Source organism: Stenella coeruleoalba (assembly GCF_951394435.1).
Source record: "Stenella coeruleoalba genome assembly, chromosome: 20".
NCBI lineage: Eukaryota > Metazoa > Chordata > Mammalia > Artiodactyla > Delphinidae > Stenella > Stenella coeruleoalba.
This window is the reverse complement of record NC_137166.1, coordinates 12768093-12791285: the sequence shown is the minus strand read 5'-3', so window position 1 is coordinate 12791285 and position 23193 is coordinate 12768093. Positions and strand designations below refer to the sequence as shown.

Genomic DNA, 23193 nt, shown 5'->3' with positions numbered 1-23193 from the left:
AACAGTTAATTTCAATTAGAAGCAGAATAAAAAACCATTCACTAAAATATCGTTCAACCTCATCTCTTTGTTTTTCAAGCGATGACTAGAATTTTATTAGCCAAGGGAGAATAGCTGGAAGAGAAATAACAAACAGAAAAATACATCTTAAGGATCCTTAAGTACATTACATATTTATAACTTAAGTATATTTTAAAAGGCCACAGTCCATCAGGTCATAAATGCATAAACTTATGTCACAGGCCCATTTGTCCACGGTCCTTTGGCTCAGGAGACTGTCCTTTGCAACCAAACTTGATCTCTCTGATGGCATCAGAAAGGATGCTGTCGTCTTAAAGGTAAACACGGCTCTGGAGGCAGGTGCTTTTCTCCAAGAAAACTTCCACCTGCCTGTGTCCTCCTCCACCGACATCCATGCCACCAACAGCCAACAAAAGAGAAGCAAAGGCTCATGAACAGCTGGCACCGTGTCAGCCTCTGAGGAGAACACATCCCTGTCTAGTTAGGGGTGGGTTCTGGAGCCTCTCTCCTGGCAGAGAGCTTGTCAACCGGCATTGACGGGTTCTCTGGGATTTCCCACAACTCCCACGGGCTGTCAGTTCAGAAAGTGCTTTCCAGCAGGCAGTGGCACCCACACCCGGTGGGACACACCTCCTGGGTCCGAAACCACTCCATCATGTGGCTGGTGTGTCCCCCATGCCCACAGGTCAGGCAGAAGTTGGACGACCCTCGCACGGCCACGTGGCAGATGGCGCACTGGAACGTGAAGCCTTTGCAGATGGCGCACTGCGTGCCCCTGACCTCACTCCGGCAGTGGCTGCAGTACACACCGAACTCTGGAGAAGGGTGGAGATGGCCGAAAAAGAGACATGGTGAGTTCAGTTCTGCAAAGGGGAACCAGGCATTGTGAGTAATAACGAGGTACTCATCTGGGGGATTCTGTAGGATCCTATTAGACCCCTGCTGTTCCAATTTTCTTTTTTTTAATGGCAGAACCCCTTCTTCTACAACCTCACTAAGGAGCTGCTGTCATCACCACAGTGGAAGGGTGCGGGCAGAGGGTACAGCAGGCGCCTTGCTCCCCGAGACCCTGGGTGGAAACCCCAGTGTCTGCAGTGGTCGAGGCTCCATCTCATTCCTCTTCCACCCCAACAGCTACAGATGCAGAGAAGGCAGTTAACAAATATTTGTCTGAAAGCACTGAAGGATCAGTCGACACTCAGGCAAGAGCTGATTGGTCTTACAATCTCTTCCCTACCTGCCTGCCAATGACCCAGCAGCCTAAGATGGACGGAGTCAGGCCACCACAGGGCTGCTCCAGCGTGGGGGAGAGCGGTTAGGACCGCCCTGCTCCGCTGGTCCCCGCCTGCCCAGAAGTCCCTGTCCGCTTCAGCCACGGCCCTGGGGCCAGGCGGCCCACGTTAACCGCCCAGCTCCCTTGCTCACGCCCTGCTACCTGGAGATCCTTCCTCCTCCCAGACCGCCTTCCACTGTGCTGCATCGACTGCAGACCTTCCCACGTGCTCTACAGGCTCTTTTGGGAACGGTCCCCTCACCACCTGGCCCTAACCAAACCCCGCTGTGTCTCAGCCTCCTCCGAAGGGAAGGCCGGCTCTGTCTTACATCCTAAAGATGGAGGGGTGGGAGGGGAGGGTGGCGCATGGCTGCCCCCAGACCGTACTCTCCTCTTGAGGCTACTGCTCCCTGGCTTCACCAGCCTTTCCCCTTTCCCTCTATTGTCATCTACCGACATTCTGGACACCCACCACCCCATGCCCTGAAGATTTCTGCTCTTGGTTCTCAATCTTCCCTCCACCTCAATCCTTGGCATCTTCAAAATCCACGCCGCTAACCCTCTGCACACCTGGCCTCCCAGGTCACCGTCCTCTCACCTCTAATCCACCACCGTCTCTCATTCTATCCAAAGACTTGCACTTCCATGCGATCAGCCCCTCTCTGGCTGTAGTTTCCCCTCTGACCAGCCTGAATCACACGGTTCCACTTCATAGTCACTTTTTTTTTTTTTTTTTTGCGGTACGCGGGCCTCTCACTGTTGTGGCCTCTTCCGTTGCGGAGCACAGGCTCCGGATGCGCAGGCTCAGCGGCCATGGCTCACGGGCCTAGCCGCTCCGCGGCATGTGGGATTTTCCCGGACCGGGGCACGAACCCGTGTCCCCTGCATCGGCAGGCGGACTCTCAACCACTGCGCCACCAGGGAAGCCCCACAGTCACTTTTTTGCAAATATCCTGAACTCCTTGGCCCCTCTCTCCCTCATGGTACCACCTGGCAAAACCTTCACCTGGATGAGCCCCATCCCTGGCCTCCTCCGCGTCAGCCCAGGAGCGTTCCCATGGGAAGGCGCACCGTCAGGATGCTCGTCTCACTGACCGCACCTCCAGGTAGACTCCTGGCTTGTGTGCAGTGGTCAGGCTCTTCCTCCCCGACTCCCAGGTGCCCACGTCACACCTCTGCCATATTCTTAAACCCTTCCCACATGCCTCTCTCTCTCTCACCCGATGGCCTCTTCCCTCCCTTCCCTAAGAAAACAGAAGCCTTCCAATGGGGGACACTTCATCTCAACACCCTCAATTCGTCACATCTCCCTCTTCTTTCACCTCCTACTGTAGAGGAAGGGTCCTGGTTTCTTTCTTCTATCAAAGCCAGCTCCTCTGCTTCACCACAACACGTAGTCATAAAAACGGACAAATAGAGACTCCAAATACATGGTAACTAAGGAAAAAATTTTATGGTAGTTCCTAGTTAAAGTAAATCCTGAGATAAACTGGTTTGAAAATTTGGGTTAAAAATAGCTATGTCTTGGGACTTCCCTGGTGGCGCAGTGGTTAAGACTCCACCTGCCCATGCAGAGGTCACAGATTCGAGCCCTGGTCCGGGAAGATCCCACATGCCATGGAGCAACTAAGCCCATGCACCACGACTACTGAAGCCCGCGTGCTGCAACTACTGAGCCCACAGCCTGTGCTCTGCAACAAGAGAAGCCACCACAATGAGAAGCCCACGCACCGCAATGAAGAGTAGCCCCCGCTCACTGCAACTAGAGAAAGCCCCCACACAGCAAGGAAGACCCAACGCAGCCCCCCCCACCCCCCCTAGAAAAAAGGTGTCTTCTTTCTCTAAGCATAACTTTTTAAAAAAAAATTTCTTAGAGTATAGTTGATTTACAATGTTGTGTTAGTTTCAAGTATACAGCAAAGTGATTCAGTTATACATATATTCATTCATTTTCAGATTCTTTTCTCATATAGGTTATCACAGAATATTGAGTAGAGTTCCCTGTGCTCTACAGTAGGTCCTAGTTGGTTATCTATCATATATAGTAATGTGTGTATGTTAATCCCAAGTTCTTGATTTATCCTTCCCCCGTCACGTTTCCCCTTTGGTAACCATAAGTTTGTTTTCAGTATCTGTACGTCTGTTTCTGTTTTGTAAATAAGTTCGTTTGTATCATTTAAAAAAAATTAGATTCCACATATGAGTGATATCATATGATATTTCTCTTTCTCTTTCTGGCTTACTTCACTTAGTATGATAATCTCTAGGTTCATCCATGATGCTGCAAATAGCATTATTTTGTTATTTTATGGCTGAACAATATTCCATTGTATATACGTATCACATCTTCTTTATCCATTCATCTGTCAGTGGACACTTAAGTTGCTTCCATGTCTTGGCTATTATGAATAGTGCTGCTATGAACATAGAGATGAATGTGTCTTTTCAAAGTATGTTTTTCTCTGGATATATGTCCTGGTAGGATTGCTGGATCATACAGTAGTTCGATTTTTAGTTTGCTAAGGAACTTCTATAGTGGTTACACCAATTTACATTCCCACCAACAGTGTAGGAGGGTTCCCTTTTCTCCACACCCCCTCCAGCATTTATTGTTTGTAGACTTTTTGATGATGGCCATTCTGACTGGTGTGAGGTGATACCTCGTTGTAGTTTTAATTTGCATTTCTTTGATAATTAGTGATGTTTAGCACCTTTTCATGTGCTTTTTGGCCATCTGTATGTTTTCTTTGGAGAAATGTCTATTTAGGTCTTCTGCCCATTCTTTGATTGGGTTGTTTGGGGTTTTTTTTTTGATACAGAGCTGCATAAGCTGTTTGCGTATTTTGGAGATTAATTCCTTATTGGTCGCTTCATTTGCAAACATCTTCTCCCGTTCTGTGGGTTGTCTTTTTGTTTTGTTTATGGTTTCCTTTGCTCTGCAGAAGCTTTTAAGCTTAATTAGGTCCCATTTATTTATTTTTGTTTTTATTTTTATTACTCTAGGAGACAGATCAAAAAAGATATTGCTGCGATTTATGTCAAAGAGTATTCTGCCTATGTTTTCCTCTAAGAGTTTTATAGTGTCTGGCCTTACATTTAGGTCTTTGGTCCATTATGAGTTTCTTTTTGAGTATGATGTTAGAGAGTGTTCTAATTTCATTCTTTTACATGTAGTTGTCCAGTTTTCCCAGCACCAGTTATTGAAGAGACTGTCTTTTCTCCATTGTATATTCTTGCCTCCTCTGTCATAGATTAATTGACCATAGGTGTATGGGTTTATCTCTGGGCTTTCTATCCTGTTCCATTGATCTATAGTTCTGTTTTTGCACCAGTACCACACTGTTTTGATTACTGTAGCTTTGTAGTACAGTCTGAAGTTAGGGAGCCTGATTCCTCCAGCTCCATTTTTCTTTCTCAGGATTGCTTTGGCTATGTGGGGTCTTTTGTGTTTCCATACAAATTAAAGAATTTTTTGTTCTAGTTCTGTAAAGCATAACTGTATATATTATGTAAGACTTTGCGTTCTCATTAAAAACTGATTAGTTAGTATTTCTTAAGTTTCCTTTACTGGTTTTATTGGTTTGAAAAGATTCAACATTTAAAATTATGAAAATGTAAAAACAATGTGTTCACGTAAACTGAATGATAATAACACGTCTTTTTAAAAGGGTTGTTCTTTGGCACTTGAGATAACTGTATATGTAAACTATTCTCCACTTCTATCTGGGTAAAATGATTAAAATGTCATCTTGCTGAAAAATTCAATATATCATTAGTAATCATGTTTCTTTTTAGTGTGTCACTTAAACATAATTTCTAACATCCTTATTAACTTTAAGACCTTGAACTTATATTTCATTTAACTAACAAATAATCTTTAGGGGTGTAGACAATTTCTAAATGGATTTAAATTCCCAAAGAGAAAAAATACAAAAACACTAAGTCACTGAGCATAATCTTAATATTCTCTCTTGCCACTCATTGTTGCACATAATGGCATGACCACCAGTTAACAGTTGGTAAGAGTATGCATCCACTTTGGGTGATGCTGGTAAACATGCTAACTTTTGTCACTTTAGGAGGTACAAAGGGATGTGGAATGTGTTCAAAATCGCTTAGAAATGTACAATCTCCCAAGACTGAACCAGGAAGAAAAAGAAAATATGAACAGACCAATTACCAGTAATGAAATTTAATCAGTAATTTAAAAACTCCCAACAAACAAGAGTCCAGGACCAGAAGTCTTTATGGGTGAATTCTACCAAACATTTAGAGAACGGTTAACACCTATCCTTCTCAAACTATTCCAAAAAATCACAGAGGAAGGAACACTCATAATTTACAAGGTCAGCATCACCCTGATACCAGAACCAGACAAAGATACCACACAAAAAAAGAAAATTACAGGCCAATATCACTGATGAACACAGATGCAAAAATTCTCAACAAAATTTTAACAAACTGAATCCAACAATACACTAAAAGGATCATACACCTTGATCAAGTGGATTCATCCCACAGATGCAAGGATTTTTCAGCAAATCAATCAGTGTGATACATCACATTAACAAATTGAAGAATAAAAACCATATGATCATCTCAATAGATGCAGAAAAAGCTTTTGACAAAATTAAGCATCCATTTATGATAAAAACTCTCCATAAAGTGGGCATAGAGAGAACATACCTCAACATAATAAAGGTCTTATATGACAAACCCACAGCTAGCATCATACTCAACAGTGAAAAGCTGAAAGCATTTCCTCTAAGATCAGGAACAAGACAAGGATGACCACTCTTGCCACTTTTATTCAACATAATACTGGAAGCCCTAGCCACAGCAAACAGACAAGAAAAATAAATAAATAAAAGAAATCCAAATTGGAAAGGAAGAAGCAAAAATGTCACTGTTTGCAGATGACATGATACCATACACAGAAAATCCTAAAGACACCACCAGAAAACTACTAGAGCTCATCAACGAATTCAGTAAAGTTGCAGGATACAAAATTAATATACAGAAATCTGTTGCATTTCTATACACTAACAATGAACTATCAGGAAGATAAATTAAGGAAACAATCCCATTTACCATCACATCAAAAAGAATAAAATACCTAGGAATAAACCTACCTAAGGAGGTAGAAGACCTTTACTTGGAAAACTATAAGACACTGATGAAAACCACAAAGCTGTCAAGTGTCTTTCCCTGAACACTGATTAACTTGGGGGATCTCAGGGAAGGAGGCACAGAATCACAGGTACAGGCTTTGCAGGTGAAACCTGGTAGAGGCGAAATGGATCATTCTTGGTTCCTAACAGACAAACTAATAAGGACAATAAAAATACTGCTGGTACATGGAACGATCAAATTATGATTCCCAAGGCTTTATGGAACCTCCAGGTGGAAGCTAACTCCAAAGGTTTAGTGTCATACAATTCTAGTTTGTTAATCACACAGAAGAGTTATGTGTGTTAATTAACACCACATTACACAAATGTAAGTAAACCCAGCCAAGTAAATAAGACATTAAATTAATAAACCAAAACAGAAAATTGCTGAATAAAATTCAGGTGGGCAGATAGGAACTCGGGGTGGGCTGCACCTTCTCTACCACCATTCTGACCTAGCGCCTCATACCTCAATAGAAAAAACAAAGACGAAAACCACCTTGCATATGGAGTTTTTTTTTCCTTTTTTCTTTTTTCTTTTTGTAAAGAATACTCTGTCTAGCATTATCTCATCAAAATAAATGAAGCCTGGAGTCGTTTCTATAAATATCTAATCCCCTAAATGAAAACAACTTCATCCCTCAAATCTTGCTGCTGATACGGAGTGACCCTTGCAGATGTGGTAACTGTGAGAGGAAACTGCTGGTTTTCCACCAGGAGGAGACCAACTTGGCAACCTTGTCATATTCAATACCTGCTATTTCCTGTATTTGGGTAGTCTGACTCTTCCAAAGGAAAAACTTTAAGGATGAAATACTTAATGTTTTTGTCTGTGACTCTTCCACAATCCACACTCCCCCCTTCTTTCTGAAATTTTTAGCATTGTTTGTAATGGTATTAGGACAGACTATTCATTCTCAATCATCATTTGAGTCTTCATGAGCTTCTGTTTCATCTCTCTGATTGGATTATAGACTTCTTGAATGACCCCCTCCCCAAACCACACCTTACAGTTCTTTGTCCAGCCCACAGAACCCAGCACGACCTTTATAATAGGAGATGTCAATACGTCTAACTGATTGACGGATTGACACATCAGTTACATATCTCTGTGATTCATTTATTTTCCTGGAAACTAATTTTAAAAGACAAATTGCTCCAGGCCATCATTAATCTCTCCCTGATATACTTTCATGCATGTAGATGCTCTGAAAAATATGTACCCAAATAGCATTTTCTGTCTGCATTTCTTTACGTACGTGCACCAAGATAATCCATATTTGGGGCTTCCCTGGTGGCGCAGTGGTTAAGAATCCGCCTGCCAATGCAGGGGACACGGGTTTGAGCCATGGCCCGGGAAGATCCCACATGCCACGGAGCAACTAAGCCCGTGCGCCACAACTACTGAGCTTGCACGCTAGAGCCCGCGAGCCACAACTACTGAGCCCACGTGCCATAACTACTGAAGCCTGCGCACCTAAAGCCCGTGCTCTGCAACAAGAGAAGACATGACAATGAGAAGCCTGCGCACCGCAACGAAGAGTAGCCCCCGCTCGCCAAAACTAGAGAAAGCCCGTGCACAGCAACAAAGACCCAACACAACCAAAAATTTAAAAAAATAAATAAATTTTAAAAAAGATAATCCATATTAAAATAATCCTTGTTATTCAATGTATGTATTAGTATGTATGTATTTATATATTAGTTTGGTTTTTTTTTTAATTGAAACTATACTCGCACAACTTAAAGGGTCAAATTATTCTACGTATCGTGTTATGAAAAGCAGCATTCCCTTCCACTCCCACATCCATCACCCTCTAGAGGAAATTCTTAACTATTTCTTCTGTTCCTACCTCCCTATCTCTACACAACATGTTCATAAAGCTATTTCTTAATTGTCATATTTAAGCACTGTCTCTTGACCTTCCCCGGTGGAAGCTCTTTCATTCCCCAATCTCCCCAACCAGACTCATGTACCACCTGTCCCTCATCTTCCCCATGTGGTTCTATTATCAGTTGGTTGGATCAGTACTGTTTTCACATTATTTCTCTAGGTAAATATTATTCAAGCCAAGCCACGTACCATGATGACTTCCTTTCTTTCTTGCACATTTTGTTCCTCCTAGAGGTAGTCTTGTTTTCCTGTTTGCTTAGTTACATACTTATTGATAATTCATCTCCAAACATCTGAAATCTTCTGTAAATACACTGAATACTGAAATACACAGATTTTTTTTTCTCTTCTTGGAGACAATGCTCTGAAGCTCCAACCTGGACTGGTCTGTCTTCAGGTCTGTCACGTACATCTCCCTCCACCATCATCCCAACACCCTGGTTTCCTGGCTTGAATCTATTTCTCCTCCTTGGATAGGCTGAAGGCGTACTTTTACACTTGATGGATAACTTGGGTACAGAATTCTAGGTTAGAATTCTAAGAGATTCTAAGAGGATCATTTTCTTGAGAACAGGGAAGGCACTGCTGCACTGCTGTCATCTAGTTCCAGTATCTAGTTCACTGCTCCCGAGGAGTGTGATGCTATTCGTATTCCTATCCTTTGTATGTGACCTGTTTTCTCTCTCTGGAAGCTTCTAGGATCTTCTCTATATTCCTGGGTCTTTCCTCATTCGTATGCTAGCTACGTGGCGGCCCCTTTATTGGGAAATGTGTCCACCTTCTCTGGAGAATGAACTTCCGTTTTCTGCTGGGGGAGAGGAAGGGTGGTAACTGCTCTGCAAACTAGGAGTGGGGATCTGGGGACCCTAGAAAGGCCATGACACAATACTCCTGTTTTTGACCTCACCTTCATGCCACTTGCAGAGGTGCGCGGTACCACTAATTCCTGAGCCACCCGGGGGTTCTGCCATGTGCGTTGCTGTTTTTCTGCCTGCCAGTTCAGGGCTCAGCTTTCTCCCCGTGAGATCAGGTATCACTAACCTATCTGCCCCACCAGGTCCCAAGTTTTACTGCCAACATTACTTCTCCTCGCATGGTTGTGTCTTTACAGAAAAGCTCTATGTAGGCACTTCGGCAGGATCTGGGAAAGAAAGGAAATCAGTGTGTGCTCAGTCCACTCTTGTATCTGTCTTTCATGTCACTCTTTTTTTTAACTGGTACACGGGCCTCTTACTGTTGTGGCCTCTCCCGCTGCGGAGCACAGGCTCCAGACGTGCAGGCTCAGCAGCATGGCTCACAGGCCCAGCCGCTCCACGGCATGTGGGATCTTCCCGGACCGGGGCACGAACCCGTGTCCCCTGCATCGGCAGGCGGACTCTCAACCACTGCGCCACCAGGGAAGCCCCATGTCACTCTTTAGAAAACATCTCTTCTCTTAGCTTCTTTCATAGTACAGTCTTGCTTTTCCTCAAAACTCACTGATATCTCACTCTAAGTCTCTGTTTCTGGTTCTTCCTCCAAGACTCAATCCCCAAGTCCTGGTTTCTCTCAAGGCCCAGAGTAAGTGGGCTCTCTTATTTGCTCCTCCCATCCTCTTCCTCTCCACCCCCCAGCTCCCAGGTAAACGCGCTCAACTCTCACAGCTTGAACACCACCGACATGGGGAAGATTCCCACATTCCTAGTTTTAGCCCTGAACTGTCCTTTCAGCTCCAGACTCATATCCAACTGCCTGCATGACTTCTACAGTCTGAACCTCACCAACATTTCCAATTGTCCCAAACTGAGTTTTCAATTTTCTTCCAATCTTTTCTATTGTAGAATATGGCACCACCATCTACCCAGTTGCTTGAGCTGGAAACTTGGGAATCATCTAGGCTTTGCCTCTTCTCCTCAAGCCCATACCCAACTTGTTAGTAAGTCATATTGAGTCTACCTCTAAAATACATTTTTACTCCACTCATCTCTCTCCACCTTCACTGATGTCACCCAGAGACTAGGCTGTCCATCTCTCTCTGACTACTCTAAGAATCTTCAGATGGCCTTCCTACCTCTGCTTCTATCCTCCTCCAACCCTTTCTTCCTATAACAGCCAAAGGGATCCTCTTATAATGGAAACAAGAGCACATCACTTACTTTTCTTTTTTTTTTTTTTTTTGGCCTCACCACACGGCTTGCGGCATCTTAGTTCCCTGACCAGGGATCGAACCCGGGCCCATGGCAGTGAAAGCACAGAGTCCTAAGCACTGGACCACCAGGGAAGTCATATAACTTACCTATTGATGTCCTTTGAAGTTCACCATTGGACTTAGAATATAATCCAAATTCTTCACCAGGACTCTCAAGTCTGACTATCCTACAGTCTAATTTTACATCACTCTTCTCACTCATTTTGTTCTAGCCACACTGGTCTTCCTCCACTTGTTTAGAAGAACAAGTTATTTCCCCCACGGACCTGCTCCCTCTGCATGGGATGCCCTTCGTGCTGCTCTCTCGCTGCATGTGTGGCTCCACCCCCTCCTGCAAACCTCAGCTCCTCAGAGAGCCTTCCCGATACAGCTCGACACGTCTTCTAAGATTCTCCCCCGCTGCTTCCCTGCCCCAACACCCCTTTTGTTTGCTCATAAATACTGATCACAATTTGTAATTATATTTTTCTCTCCCACTGGTCTGTGAGTTCCACCACGGGAAGGAGTGAGTGTGCTAGCACTGTGGCTGAGAGGAATTTGATAAACATTAGTTGAATCACTGAATAAATATCCCTACTTCCAATCAATATCTGAGGATTGTATGGAAAACTTCTTCCGTTACAATAAAAATGTAATCACCTCATGAAATGCCAGGGTTTTCAGAAGCTTGAAACAGGCTCAAAATGCTTCAGAAATTTCTGCTTATAAATGAGAAACTGGAACTTCATTCCAAGTATTATGGGCACATTAAATTATAGGACTTTTCAGAGAGTGACGGGAACAGAAAGAAATTCTTACTCACCGATTCCTTTGTGAGGATCAGGAGGGCAGGAAACAAACTTCAGCACTTCAGCTCGTTTCTCCCTCAGACCCCAGCGGTAGAGGATTTCTCCATAGCATTTCTTAAAGTCATCAAATTGCTGGGTATTGGCGGGGTCCAGAAGCCTGGATCAAATTCAAAATTCCGGTCAGTTCCTTTAAGAGAAACAAGCTCAAGGCCAAACAGCACTTAGTATAACGAATGACACATAATGTGCTAAGAGTCCTGATTTTGGAGAATCTAAGCGTCATGAAATTGCAGCTCCCACCCGCGAAGGTCGTTACCTTTTATTTTTATCGTGCTGGTCACGCTCTCGCTCACGAGGATCACTGTAGGTCAGACTCCCAAATCGGATTTCTTCTGGTGAGGACTCTCCCCAGGGTGAAGATATGTGCTCTGTCTCTCTTCCCACTGAAAAAAATCAAATGGAAAGAGAAGATGAAAATCAGAGAAGGCATGGAAATACCTGAAAACTCTCATAATGTACTTGTGTCCAATTTACTCCCTGGAAGAAAGATAAGCTAAGTTGAAGATCCTGAGAAATGGAACTAAACAGAACACTTTCTTAGCCTTACCTTTTTGTCTAGGTGTTTACTATTAAGGTAACTTGATAATTAAGTACACACATAATGATTAAGCAAATTATGGTAGAGATGATGTAGACTGTTAGGCAGGCATTACTTATAAAAATTCTTTAAATGACATGAGAAAATGCTCATGACAAAATCAAAAATGGAACACAAAAACCACAAATATAGAATGACCCCCCACACACACACAAAGATTGGAAGAAAATGTTCTGGAATGTTAACAGATGTTATTTCTAGGTGGGGGAATCAATGATTACTATTTTCTCCACTAATGCTTCTTGTTTTGTTTTTCTTCACTGGGCAAATAGTACTTTTGTAATCAACAAAACTAAGATCATTTTTAAAAAGAAATTTAAAATATCCAGAAAACACAAATACACTTCCTCGTTAAACAGACCTTTACGGCCACCTGGAACCAGGCTCGGCTTTATTTCTCTACCTTGAAGGAGGTACGTGGGGAGAGGGAGGTAACAGGAAGTGGCAGATGATTGGGAAAGGGGCTTGTGCAGGAGAAAGGATAAGTGTTAGCGTTTGTGGGGGGACACTGGGAAGTCCCACTGTCAGTTTCTTAAGGTTACAAGATGGAAAGCAACCCAGCAAGGCAGAGAGACCAGAAACCAGCCTGTTCAAACACGAAAAGCCCAGACCTTGCTGACTACAGTATCCCCATCATATTCAATTTAAAGGGCAATGAGGTGGGGGGCGCTTCCCTGGTGGTGCAGTGGTTAAGAATCCGCCTGCCAATGCAGGGGACACGGGTCCGAGTTCTGGTCTGGGAAGATTCCACATGCCACAGAGCAACTAAGCCTGTGCGCCACAACTACTGAGCCTGCGCTCTAGAGCCCATGAGCCACAACTACTGAGCCTGTGTGCCACAACTACTGAAGCCCATGCACCTAGAGCCCATGCTCTGCAACAAGAGAAGCCACCGCAATGAGAAGCCTGCGCACCGCAACAGAGTAGCTCCCGCTTGCCGCAAGTAGAGAAAGCCTGCGTGCAGCAACGAAAACCCAACGCAGCCATAAATAAATACATTAATTAATTAATTAATTAATTTTTTTAAAAAAAGGGCAAAGAGGGGGAATTCCCTGGCGGTCCAGTGGTTAAGACTCCAAGCTTCCACTGCAGCGGGCCCAGGTTCGATCCCTGGTCGGGGAACTAAGATGAACTAAGATCCCGCAAGCTTCGCGGCGCACTCTGTGTGTGTGTGTGTGTGTGTGTGTGTGTGTGTGTGTGTGTGTGTGTGTGTGTGTGTGTGTGTGTGTGTGTGTCAATGAGAAACAAGGAAAAATATGGAGAGTATTCATCAAGTAAAGATTACATATTAAATCGCACACCACATTTAGAGTATAAAAACCCAGCGTGGAAACTAACACACCACTGTAAAGCAATTATACTCCAATAAAGATGTTTAAAAAAAAACAAAAAAACCCAGCGTGGGCTAAGGCCATACCAACCTATGTTCCAGCCACCAGTGTTGAATCCTGGGTCGGACATACTCGAGCAGGAACCAGAGGATGTAAAGCTGGGCTGCAGAGCAAACAGGAGCAGTGTGAGAGTGCCATTCCCCGTGACGGCGACCTCTGGGAAAAGTCAAACTCACACCAGGAAACCCCCAACTTACGTATCGACTGTGGGACACCACAAGGTTAGATGAGCGGCTGGGAAAAGGCCCGAAGGGGTTTGGTATCCCCTGCGGCCGAGACTGGGCTTCAAACACACTGCAGAGCATAGCCAACGTCTGCACGTCCCGGAGCCGGCAGTAATGAGCCAGCCTGGAGAGAAAGGGGGCAGGAGAGGAGAAGTCACGAGAAGGCCAGGGGGAAGGATGACTGTCACGACAGCGGCGGGTTGTTGCCATCAGGGTCGGATGTCAGAATTTTTTTTTTAATTTATATTATTGAAGGATAGTTGATTTACAGTGTTGTGTCAATTTCTACTGTACAGCCAAGTTCTTCAGTTATACATATATATACATTCTTTTTCATACTCTTTTCCATTATCATTTATATAGAATGGATAAACCACAAGGTCCTACTGTATAGCACAGGGAACTATATCCTGTGATAAACCATAAAGGAAGGGAGAATTCTTGATTCTGCCTCCAAAGCCCCCATCAGGAACGAGGGCTTTCTGCAGATCCGGGGGCGTGATCGACTTTGAGTTTGGCTAAATTTGTTTTGGAATAACATGTATCTGAGTATGACACATGACCTAGATATAACCAATCTGAAAGCTCCTAGCTGGCAACCAGGCCTGGGCTCAGACTTGAATGGAGCTTCTTCAAGAATTAAGGAGACTCAGCTCACATCTGAGTGAGGCCATACATGCTCTCTCGGCCTCCCCAACTCCAAGGAGGCATCACACTGCTTCCTGGAGGGGTTCTATGTCCTCCATTCATATGACCTAAGGCTACATGGAGGTGCTCAGAGAGCACGGTGCCACCACAGTATGGGGAGCAGGTCACAGACTCGGGAGGTGGCATTATGAGTCTGAGCTATTAAGTAAGAACAACAGGGGATAGTTTTACCTTTTAGGTCCTCACATCCCCTTTGCTCCTTTCAGTACAACTGTGCTAGACAGAATGTGAGGTAGAGATCCCAGGGACTTGACACTTTCCTACCAAGCAATGTCTAATAGTTTTAAGGTGTTTTCACACTATCTCATGAGCCTCATATGAAGTGGGTAGAACAAGCACCATGAGCAACCTGAAGCATAAGCACGTGTCCCAGGTCTGGCCTCAACGAGTAGGTAAAGCAAACCTCCACCTGAAGGAAGGAGTGCTTTTCCATCTCTCTGTCAGGACCTGGGCCTCCCTGTCTTGGAACCTCAAGTGGTTTTTCCTGGTTGTGAATCATTCTGCACACTGTATTTCCAGTTTGCCATATTTCAGTGCAATAAATCAAACACAAACTCAAGGTTTTCATAAACTGTCTAACAGGGTGAATGCATCGTGGCCTTTGGAAAACACGAAGGCCAACGTGCAATTCTCTAACCTGCTCTCAGGGGCGAGATTCTATAGCACCCAAGAAACTTTCTACCTCAAGAACTCAAACTCCTGTGTTCAGACTGATGTACTTCTGGGCCAAAGCATAACTCTCTCAAGGACACATGAGTCCCAAAGCCTTGTTATAAATGACAAATACGGTATAATTCCTTCTGCTCTAAGAAGTGAGTTCTGTACAGAAATTATAGCAGCCCTAAAAGGAAGGGTCTCACTTCCTCTTCTCATGCCTCAGGCCTTTGTACTTTTCTCTTAGACAAAAACACTGAAAGTGTTTACAGACCTAAAATTGACATCACTCATTTTCCTCACTTTTAGCGCTCAAAACCTACAGGGACTCCAGTAGCTGTCGCCCAAATGGATGTCGAGCCCAGGGTGTTTCCAAATCTGGGTCAGACTTCGGACCAAGGCAAAGATCCGTAGCTACTGTAGCCAGCGACCAAACCTGCACAGATCAAAGAGAAATACCCACACTCAGACTGGTGAGCACAGGACCGCGAACCACGAAAGAACCCCACCTCCTCCTCCACACACAGCCTAAAGCCTTGCTACTCTGGGGGCGGCCAAAGCTGGGAGCTTACTGAAATGCAGAGTCTGACACCCCACTCCAGACCTACTGAAGCAGAATTTGCATTTTAGCAAGATTCTCGGGGGACTTGTGTGCACATTTGAGAAACACCAGCCTTAAAAGCTTTTATGAAGCAGATGACAGAGGAATGACATCATGCAACAACTTCCCTGCATGGTCTATTTAACCACTGACTCATGTGACTTTTTCTGCTGCTTCATTAGTGAACTGGCAGGGAGAAAAAAATGCATTCGGTATCACACTTAAGATTGTCCTTTGCCCAAATAATGAAAAACCTTCCATTACAAAAGTTTCAGTATACTCTCTGAAGTTACAGAAAAATAGGCCAAGAAAAAATAGACTCGGCTTTCTTTTGGTTGACATCAAATCTGAGGAATATCCCCAAACTTGAAACCTCACGGGGCTTGGAGTCCTCAAGCAGAAACTAATGTCCATGACGTGTCTACTAGATCCAAGATTTAGCACACACTAAATGTAAATACATCACACCATCAACAGAGTCCCCTCCCCTCTATACCTTTAAAAATGGAATACTGGGGACGTCCCTGGTGGTCCAGCGGTTAAGACTCTGTGTTCCTAATGCAGGGGGCCCAGGTTCGATCCCTGGTCAGGGAACTACATCCCACATGTGTGCCACAACTAAGAGCCCACACGCTGCAACTAAGCAGCCCGCATGCTGCTACTGAAAGATCCCACACGCTGCAACTAAGACCCGGCACAGCCAAATAAATAAATAAATATATATATATATATTTTTTAATGGAATATTATTTTTGGGAAATCTTTCTTACTAGCAATACATCACTGTATGCCCACCAACTGGAAAACACTACTAGACTCTGAGAAAAACCCGAAAGGAAGAAGACACAGACTTTGAATCAAGGAGTTTAAAATAGAAGAAAAAAAAGAATAAGCAAATAAATATACTGAAAAACAGGTATAGAAACACATCAGATATGTTAAAAAAAAATCAATTAAATCGTGTGGCTCCAGTGTACTTAAATAACCCCCACAAGTATTGGTTCAAAAGAAAAATATTCATTTCTATGATCAATGGACCACCTGGATGGTTGCTGGAAGAAGTTCATAGGTTTCTGGGATAGGAAAGGATGTTTACTACCCTGGCTGACAACTTGGGCCCATTATTTCCTCACTTGTAATACACGTTTCCTAAGTGCCTTCAACAGAAATAGTTGACAGGTTTATTCCTGTAACTCTTATGCAAAACAGTAGACACATCATCTTCAATATGTGCAAAAAGAACAACAACAAAAAATTCTCCAAGCATTTGCACTGATGTCATTTCCAGTCCGTTAAGGAAGACCACACCACAGTGATGACTGCAATTGCAAAAACAGCAGCATAATTTGCCACATACTGGGTATTTACATCTACCAGATACAGGTATGGAAACTGTATGCATATTACCTTATTTAGTTCTCATAAGGACCTTAGAAGTATTGTTCCCATTTTATAGTTGAGGAAACTGAAGTTCAGAATGATTAGGTAGCTGCCTAGGATCACACAACATGAAAGGGACAGAGCCCAGATGTAAACCCAGGTATGTCTGAACCCCAGGGAAGGGTCTTTCCACTTCACTCGGACTAGCCTGAACTTCCAAATCAACCCTGCCATAAAAGTCCTAAAAACTTAAAAGAAAAAAAAAAAAACACTTTAGGAAGTAATTTTTCCTCAGATAATGTTTTTTCAGCACGTGAACCAATCTTCTCATCAACCCTATGAGGCAATTATTCTCTTGGGTCTCATCTGACCAATATACAGAGGCTGAGAGAGTCGGAAATACTTGGCCCAGTGTTACACCATTACGGAGCAGAGTCGGGCTGACGCCTCCTGTTAGAAATTCCCCACTATTTCCACGACTCTGTTTTGCCTTCTTAGTGTTTGCAGAATTTTAGGTGGCTGGGTCCTTAGAGAAACAGATTAAATCCATGACTCTAAGTTTCACTTAAAAGGGTTTGCAGCAGAGACTTGACGGTGTTTACTAGGAGACAAAAGGAAATCTTAGGGATTTTTCAATCAGATAAAAATCAAGGGGAGGCCTTAGCTCTGGGTCATTTGGAGGGTTACAAGGAAAAAACTGAGCAGATAGGACAGCAGCTCATACTTTCCATTGCTCAATCTAATCCTCATACTAAAGAATAAAAGATGCAATAGACACAGAACATAGATTAGTGGTTGGCGAGGGCTGGATGGGGGAAGAGGGGCTTGAGCAGTGACAAGAGGTGTGGGGTGCCTTTACAGGGTAAAGGAAATGTTCCAAAATTGTTTATGGTGATGATTGCAAAATGCTGTGAATATACTAAAAGCCACTGAATGTTACATCTTAAATGTGTAAATTGCATGGTCTATGGACTATAATCTCAATAAAACAGTTTAAAAAAAAAAAAAACACCAGGAATTCCCTGGTGGTCCCGTGGTTGGGAATCCACGCTTTCACTGTGGAGGGCCCAGGTTCGATCCCTAGTCAGGGAACTAAGATCCCACAAGTCACGTGTCACAGCCAAACAAACAAAAATAAATAAATAAATAAAAAACAAAAAACCTCACCAATATAGGAGCAACTTGCTTAAGCACTGATGTGTTTCTGCAAAGATGAAGGAAATTTTAATTCTTGTAATATTACACCTTGCTTTAAAACTGAATGTGTCTCTATCTTAAGGAATGCCTTGGTAAACCTTTTATGAAATGAAGCATTTTTAAAAGTAAAAAATAAACAAAACAGAACTGAGGGTGTAAATGGCAAAGATAAAGACGTCCAAATTTACGTACTAACAATCACTCTGCCCTAGAATAGAAAAGGGATGTTATAAAAACACTTAGTAAATGCTTTAGGACCTCCTCAACTAAGCACTAATAAGAAAAACATCTAAGGGATTTAAAAAGCTGCTCTAGCCCTACAGTTTGGCAAAGAAAATGGGAAAGAAATTACAAAATAGGAGGTACACCTTGAAATGTCACTAAACCACAACAATAAAGTGAAAGGAACCTGCTCCAAGAGAAAAATCCAGATCTCCAACAAAAGGAATGGAAAATACCTGGACGAGATCCTTCCTTCCAACAAGCAAGGCAGAAGTGGCATTCTTCTGACATGTTTCTTGAATATCATTCACATTCAATCTGAAATTTAAGAAGAATTAAAAAGTTTCTTTCCAGTTGACTTCTAAATCAATTACTCCTGGTTTAACAAATAAAGTAAAAACTGCCTCTTTGGTTGTCACTCAAAATGTTTTATTTGTATTGGCCTTAAGCTCTCTTTCCACGTAACATGGAGAAAAAGCTTACCTACAGCAGATGTTACACTGTGAGTTCAGGCCTGGGGAAGGTGAAATTGCTTACCTCTTCGAAATCAGGAAAGGAGGCCAGATTCAAAGAACAATTTGCCAGCTAGCTTTTCTGGGGAGTTCCCCAGGCTTAAGGGTTGAATAAAAATTGATTTAGATATGTATAATGCTGACTGCAGTTTCTAACAAGGAGTAATGTGTTGTACATAAACAACAAAATAAATATTTTTTATTATGTGTTCAAGTTCAGGAAGAAGGGGAACCACAGGTCAGCAGCTTCTGTGTGCCTGTCACCCACCTCCCAGCTCCCTTCAACCGAAGTAGCTCTGCTTTTAAACTGTTTTACATATTAAGTACAGGAGGCAGAATCCTGAGACTGTGCCCAGGATTGCTGGCCCCTGCTGTACAGGCCTTGTATAAACCCTCCCTTTAAACGGGGTCAAGACCAGTCAATACTGATGACATATCACTCCTGTAGTTGTCAAAAGGGAGATTCTCCTGGGTGGGCCTGACCTAATCAGATGAGACCTTAGAAAGACAGTGAAGCATCAGTGAGACACTTCTGCTGGGCTTGGAGAAGATGAAATTCCCTGAGTTCTCCGGCTGCAAGGAACTGAATTCTGCTAACAACCTGAATGAGTTTGGAAGAGGACCCTGAGCATTGGTTAAGACCACCACGCGGCTGACTTCGTAATTTCAGCCTGGGGAGACCAGAGCAAGGACCCAGGTAAGTCACGCCCAGACTCCTGACCCAGAGAAACTTTGAGATAATAAATGTGTGTTGTTTAAACGCTAGGTCTGTGGTAATTTGCTATGCAGCAGAAGAAAACTAATGCACTGGGCCCCTTCTAAAAAGGATTCCAGTATCTCAAAAACTAAAATAAACAGGGAGTTCCCCAGTGGCCTAGTGATTAGGATTCCAGGCTTTCAACTGCCTGGGTTCAATCCCTCGTCAGAGAACTGAGATCCTGCAAGGCACGGCCAAAAAATAAAATAAACGACTTTGATATTCATATCTAAGTGGGAAGCACGGCATAGTTGAAATTCTGAACTTACATGTATAGTTCTCCCAATGACTTGTGAACAGGAAGAAGGCAGGCAATATCCTGAATGATCACTTTCCCAGCAGCCTTGATTGGTCGATTCCCAGAGTCCGATCCCTCACGCTTACTTTTCCATCTCCTTGATTTCTGGGGGAAATGACAAGATATAACTAATGGGGACTTCGATGAATGGAAACCTACATTTGCAGAGCACACCATAGTTGGGTCATTGGTAATTTGCAGAGACCTTGCATTACATCATGCCCACAATTATATGAATCAGCATCTGTAGAAAATAAAAGGATGACAAAGGGCATTGAGCTCATGGCCCAGAATCCTAAGAGGAAAATAAGCACCTACTGCAGTGCTATATACATTCTGCAGGTGCTCAAAAACACCTGGAAGCCAGAATTTAAAAAAGAAAGAACAGCAAGTAAATAAGTTAGTAAAGACCACAAAAATGTGGGAGAAGAGCAACTTTTAAGGTTGGGTTCAGCCCTAGGTTCAAATTCTTGCTTGAAACTAATTGAAGTTTTTTTTTTCTTTCCTTTTCAGACAATTTAAATTGGATTTGTTGAAATTTAATTCAGACACAGCAGTGTGGGATCTGCAAACTTTCATCTATGGGAGGCAGACACAGAAACTGAGCAGCTCAAGAAAAGTTACCCTGTCTTCCCTAGCAGATTTGAATTATTTCTAAAAGTGATCATTTAGAATGTCAAAAATACCTGAGCAGAGGGACCTGGGTAATGGATATGGAAGATCATAAGCAATTATCCTATTTCCCCAGAGCCTTCCCTACAAACGGCTACAGAGGAGCCTGTATGTGGGAAATGAGAGACGCCCTGGAAAATGAGAATTATGAGAGTGTAGCCCCATCTGGTATCTTCAAAATGACGACCAGCCAAGGGGGCAATATTCTATTTTATTTTATTGCCAGAAGTTAGAAAGGGGGTCGCCAAAGTGATTCATCTCAGGAGGGAAGTGACATATTTATTATTAACAAAGGAGGCAAAAGGAACCAGTGAAAGGGCCCTGTAATGTGGAGTCAGAAAACCAAGTCTTACTGGTCTTATTAACACATGCCCTGTCTCATTGCGATCCCAGGCACGTTCCTTTTTTGCGGTGAATTCAGGCTTGTGTCACTCTGTCTTTGCTCACTGGTAACTCTGGGCTCCTGATAAGCTCTGTGGTTCCAATCTCACAAGGTTAATCAGGGGACAATGAAAAGGTGAGATTGCAAAGTGTCAACTGAAAAAGTGCAATTTAAAAATCTGTAATTATTATAAATGTCCATAAACTCTCGGGCATGTAGAGTATATTATTATTTAGATGGTTCATAGATAAATTCGTTTTCCACCAGTGATTTTGATACAATCACTCTTCCATAAATCAGTCATGGTCTATATCCAGGCATTTCTGACCGTTCACGTCCCATCTAACGCCCAAAGTTGTTCAACGCACGTAACTTCCCATAGGATTAGTAAGCGGCATGGAACCTGCTAAACCCAGGACACCCGGACTCAGTGCATGGCAGGTAAATGTAGATGTTTAGCTAAAGTATTTGAATTGTTCAACATCGTTTGTAAATACATATGCTATCAATTTGGAATCTTAACCTATTTGGTCTTAGAAGCAGTTCAGTTACTATGTATCCATACACAAGTCATTATTCTGCAACACAAGAGGAAACTGCATCTATTCTTGGGGGCTAGTAGCCCTTCAATTCTCTGCTGGCCTTGGTTATTTTCTAAAGAAGAACTGTGATGTGGGTGCAAGTAAGGGGTGAGTGTGCTAACGAGAAAAACGGCCTGTCAGGATGGGCTGGAGCCAGGCAGCGTTTACTGACATTAGACTGTGCTGTCACACGTGCCCTGAGCACTAGGACCAGTTTTACAGAGAGTAACTCAGCATACACCGACCCTGCAGTGATGGGACGGCACAACATGGTTAACTAGAACACGGAGGGCATCAGTCCATAAACTCACTTCACTGTGACTTTTATCCAGACCTCTGGAAGTTTAAGAATCCCGGGAAATGACATACCCACAAGGCCCCACATAATTCGTCATCTCCAATGACATTTAGGGTACTGGATTTTTTTTTAAAGGCAGAAAGAAAAGATCTACATTCAAAAGATTCCATCTGGAATCAAATAGGATCCATCTAATTGGGTCTTCCAGGTTTGTTGAAAGGCTTCTAAAACAGTTCCAGGCACTGACTCTGGCTCCTTATTACAAAGAGAAAATAAGAAGCCCTTCAACAATTGAGCAATTCACGACAGATCCGTTTAACTGAACAGTGGAAACCAATGGACACCTCGTGAGGGATGGGGTCTACAGCTTTCAGACCACACTGGAAACATCCACAGTTGCCTGACTTTTTAAGCAAACCCAATGAAAGCATAATATTAAGGCCCATGTGCCCAAAGTGGTTCATTTGCAAATAGACTAGTTCACGTCAGAATGTTTTTCCTAGCAGACTTGAAATATTTCTAAAAAGGATCATTTTCAGAATGTCAAAAATACTTGAGCAGAGGGACCTGGGTAATGGATGTAGAAGAAGATCACGAGCAATTATCCTATTTCCCCAGAGCCTTCTCTACAATGGCCAGAGAGGAGCCTGTATTTGGGAAATGAGAGACGCCCTGGACTTCACCAATGAGGATGTGAGCTTACTCAAGGCCACACTCCTAAGAGCTCAGCTTTGAACACAGGTTCTCAGGCTGCTAAGCCCATACTTGTTAACCTGCTTTTAAGAGTATGATTTTAAATTAAAAAGGGGGGAAAATTAAGTCCTGACTAAGTTACCTGTTAATATGTAAATAGTTTGATCCATATAAAAACAGATCCATTTCTGCATATACAGAGATCACCTGATTCCAGTGAGGGCTGTCCAACACACCACTGTCTACAATTACTCACTTCTGAAGTCACTTCTCTGCCAAGCGCTGCTGAGCCAGAGCAACGTGCAGACGCAAGCAGCTCCTGTGGCTACAGGGCTTAACACGCCAGGCTCAGGCCAAGGTGCTGTGTTCCAGGCCAGGCTCATGAGCCTGAACCTCGCGCCGTTTAACTTCCTTTTTGGATTTGTTAGGATTCGACACATTCAGAGAAAAGAAAACTCAGGGTCCCAAGAGACGTCTCAGGGCTCTTCTCCCATTTGCAGTCTTGGGTGACAGAGATTGGCAGAAACGGGCCTGTGTGAGTCATCAATAAGTCCTGGATGAAAATGTGAAGATAGTGGTCTGGGCAGCTTTCTGCAACTACCCTTCACAGAATTACAGAAGTCACTGTCT

General features: G+C 43.3%; 1 protein-coding gene across 3 annotated transcripts in view; it reads right to left on the bottom strand.

The window, feature by feature from the left end:
• Nucleotides 1-23193, bottom strand: part of WDR59 (WD repeat domain 59) — a 117155-nt gene that overhangs the window by 31470 nt on the left and 62492 nt on the right. For 2 of the 3 annotated variants that reach the window (XM_079907190.1, XM_079907188.1), the window contains 8 exons: nt 19909-20042; nt 18607-18688; nt 15294-15406; nt 13582-13732; nt 13415-13487; nt 11652-11778; nt 11350-11492; nt 48-836 (listed from right to left, as the gene is read on the bottom strand). In XM_079907190.1, coding sequence (XP_079763316.1) covers nt 601-836; nt 11350-11492; nt 11652-11778; nt 13415-13487; nt 13582-13732; nt 15294-15406; nt 18607-18688; nt 19909-20042 — 1059 coding nt within the window. In that variant the 3' untranslated portion in view covers nt 48-600. Of the gene's footprint in view, nt 1-47; nt 837-11349; nt 11493-11651; nt 11779-13414; nt 13488-13581; nt 13733-15293; nt 15407-18606; nt 18689-19908; nt 20043-23193 lie in introns of those variants that run through there. The other variant, XM_079907189.1, reaches the window with a different exon arrangement.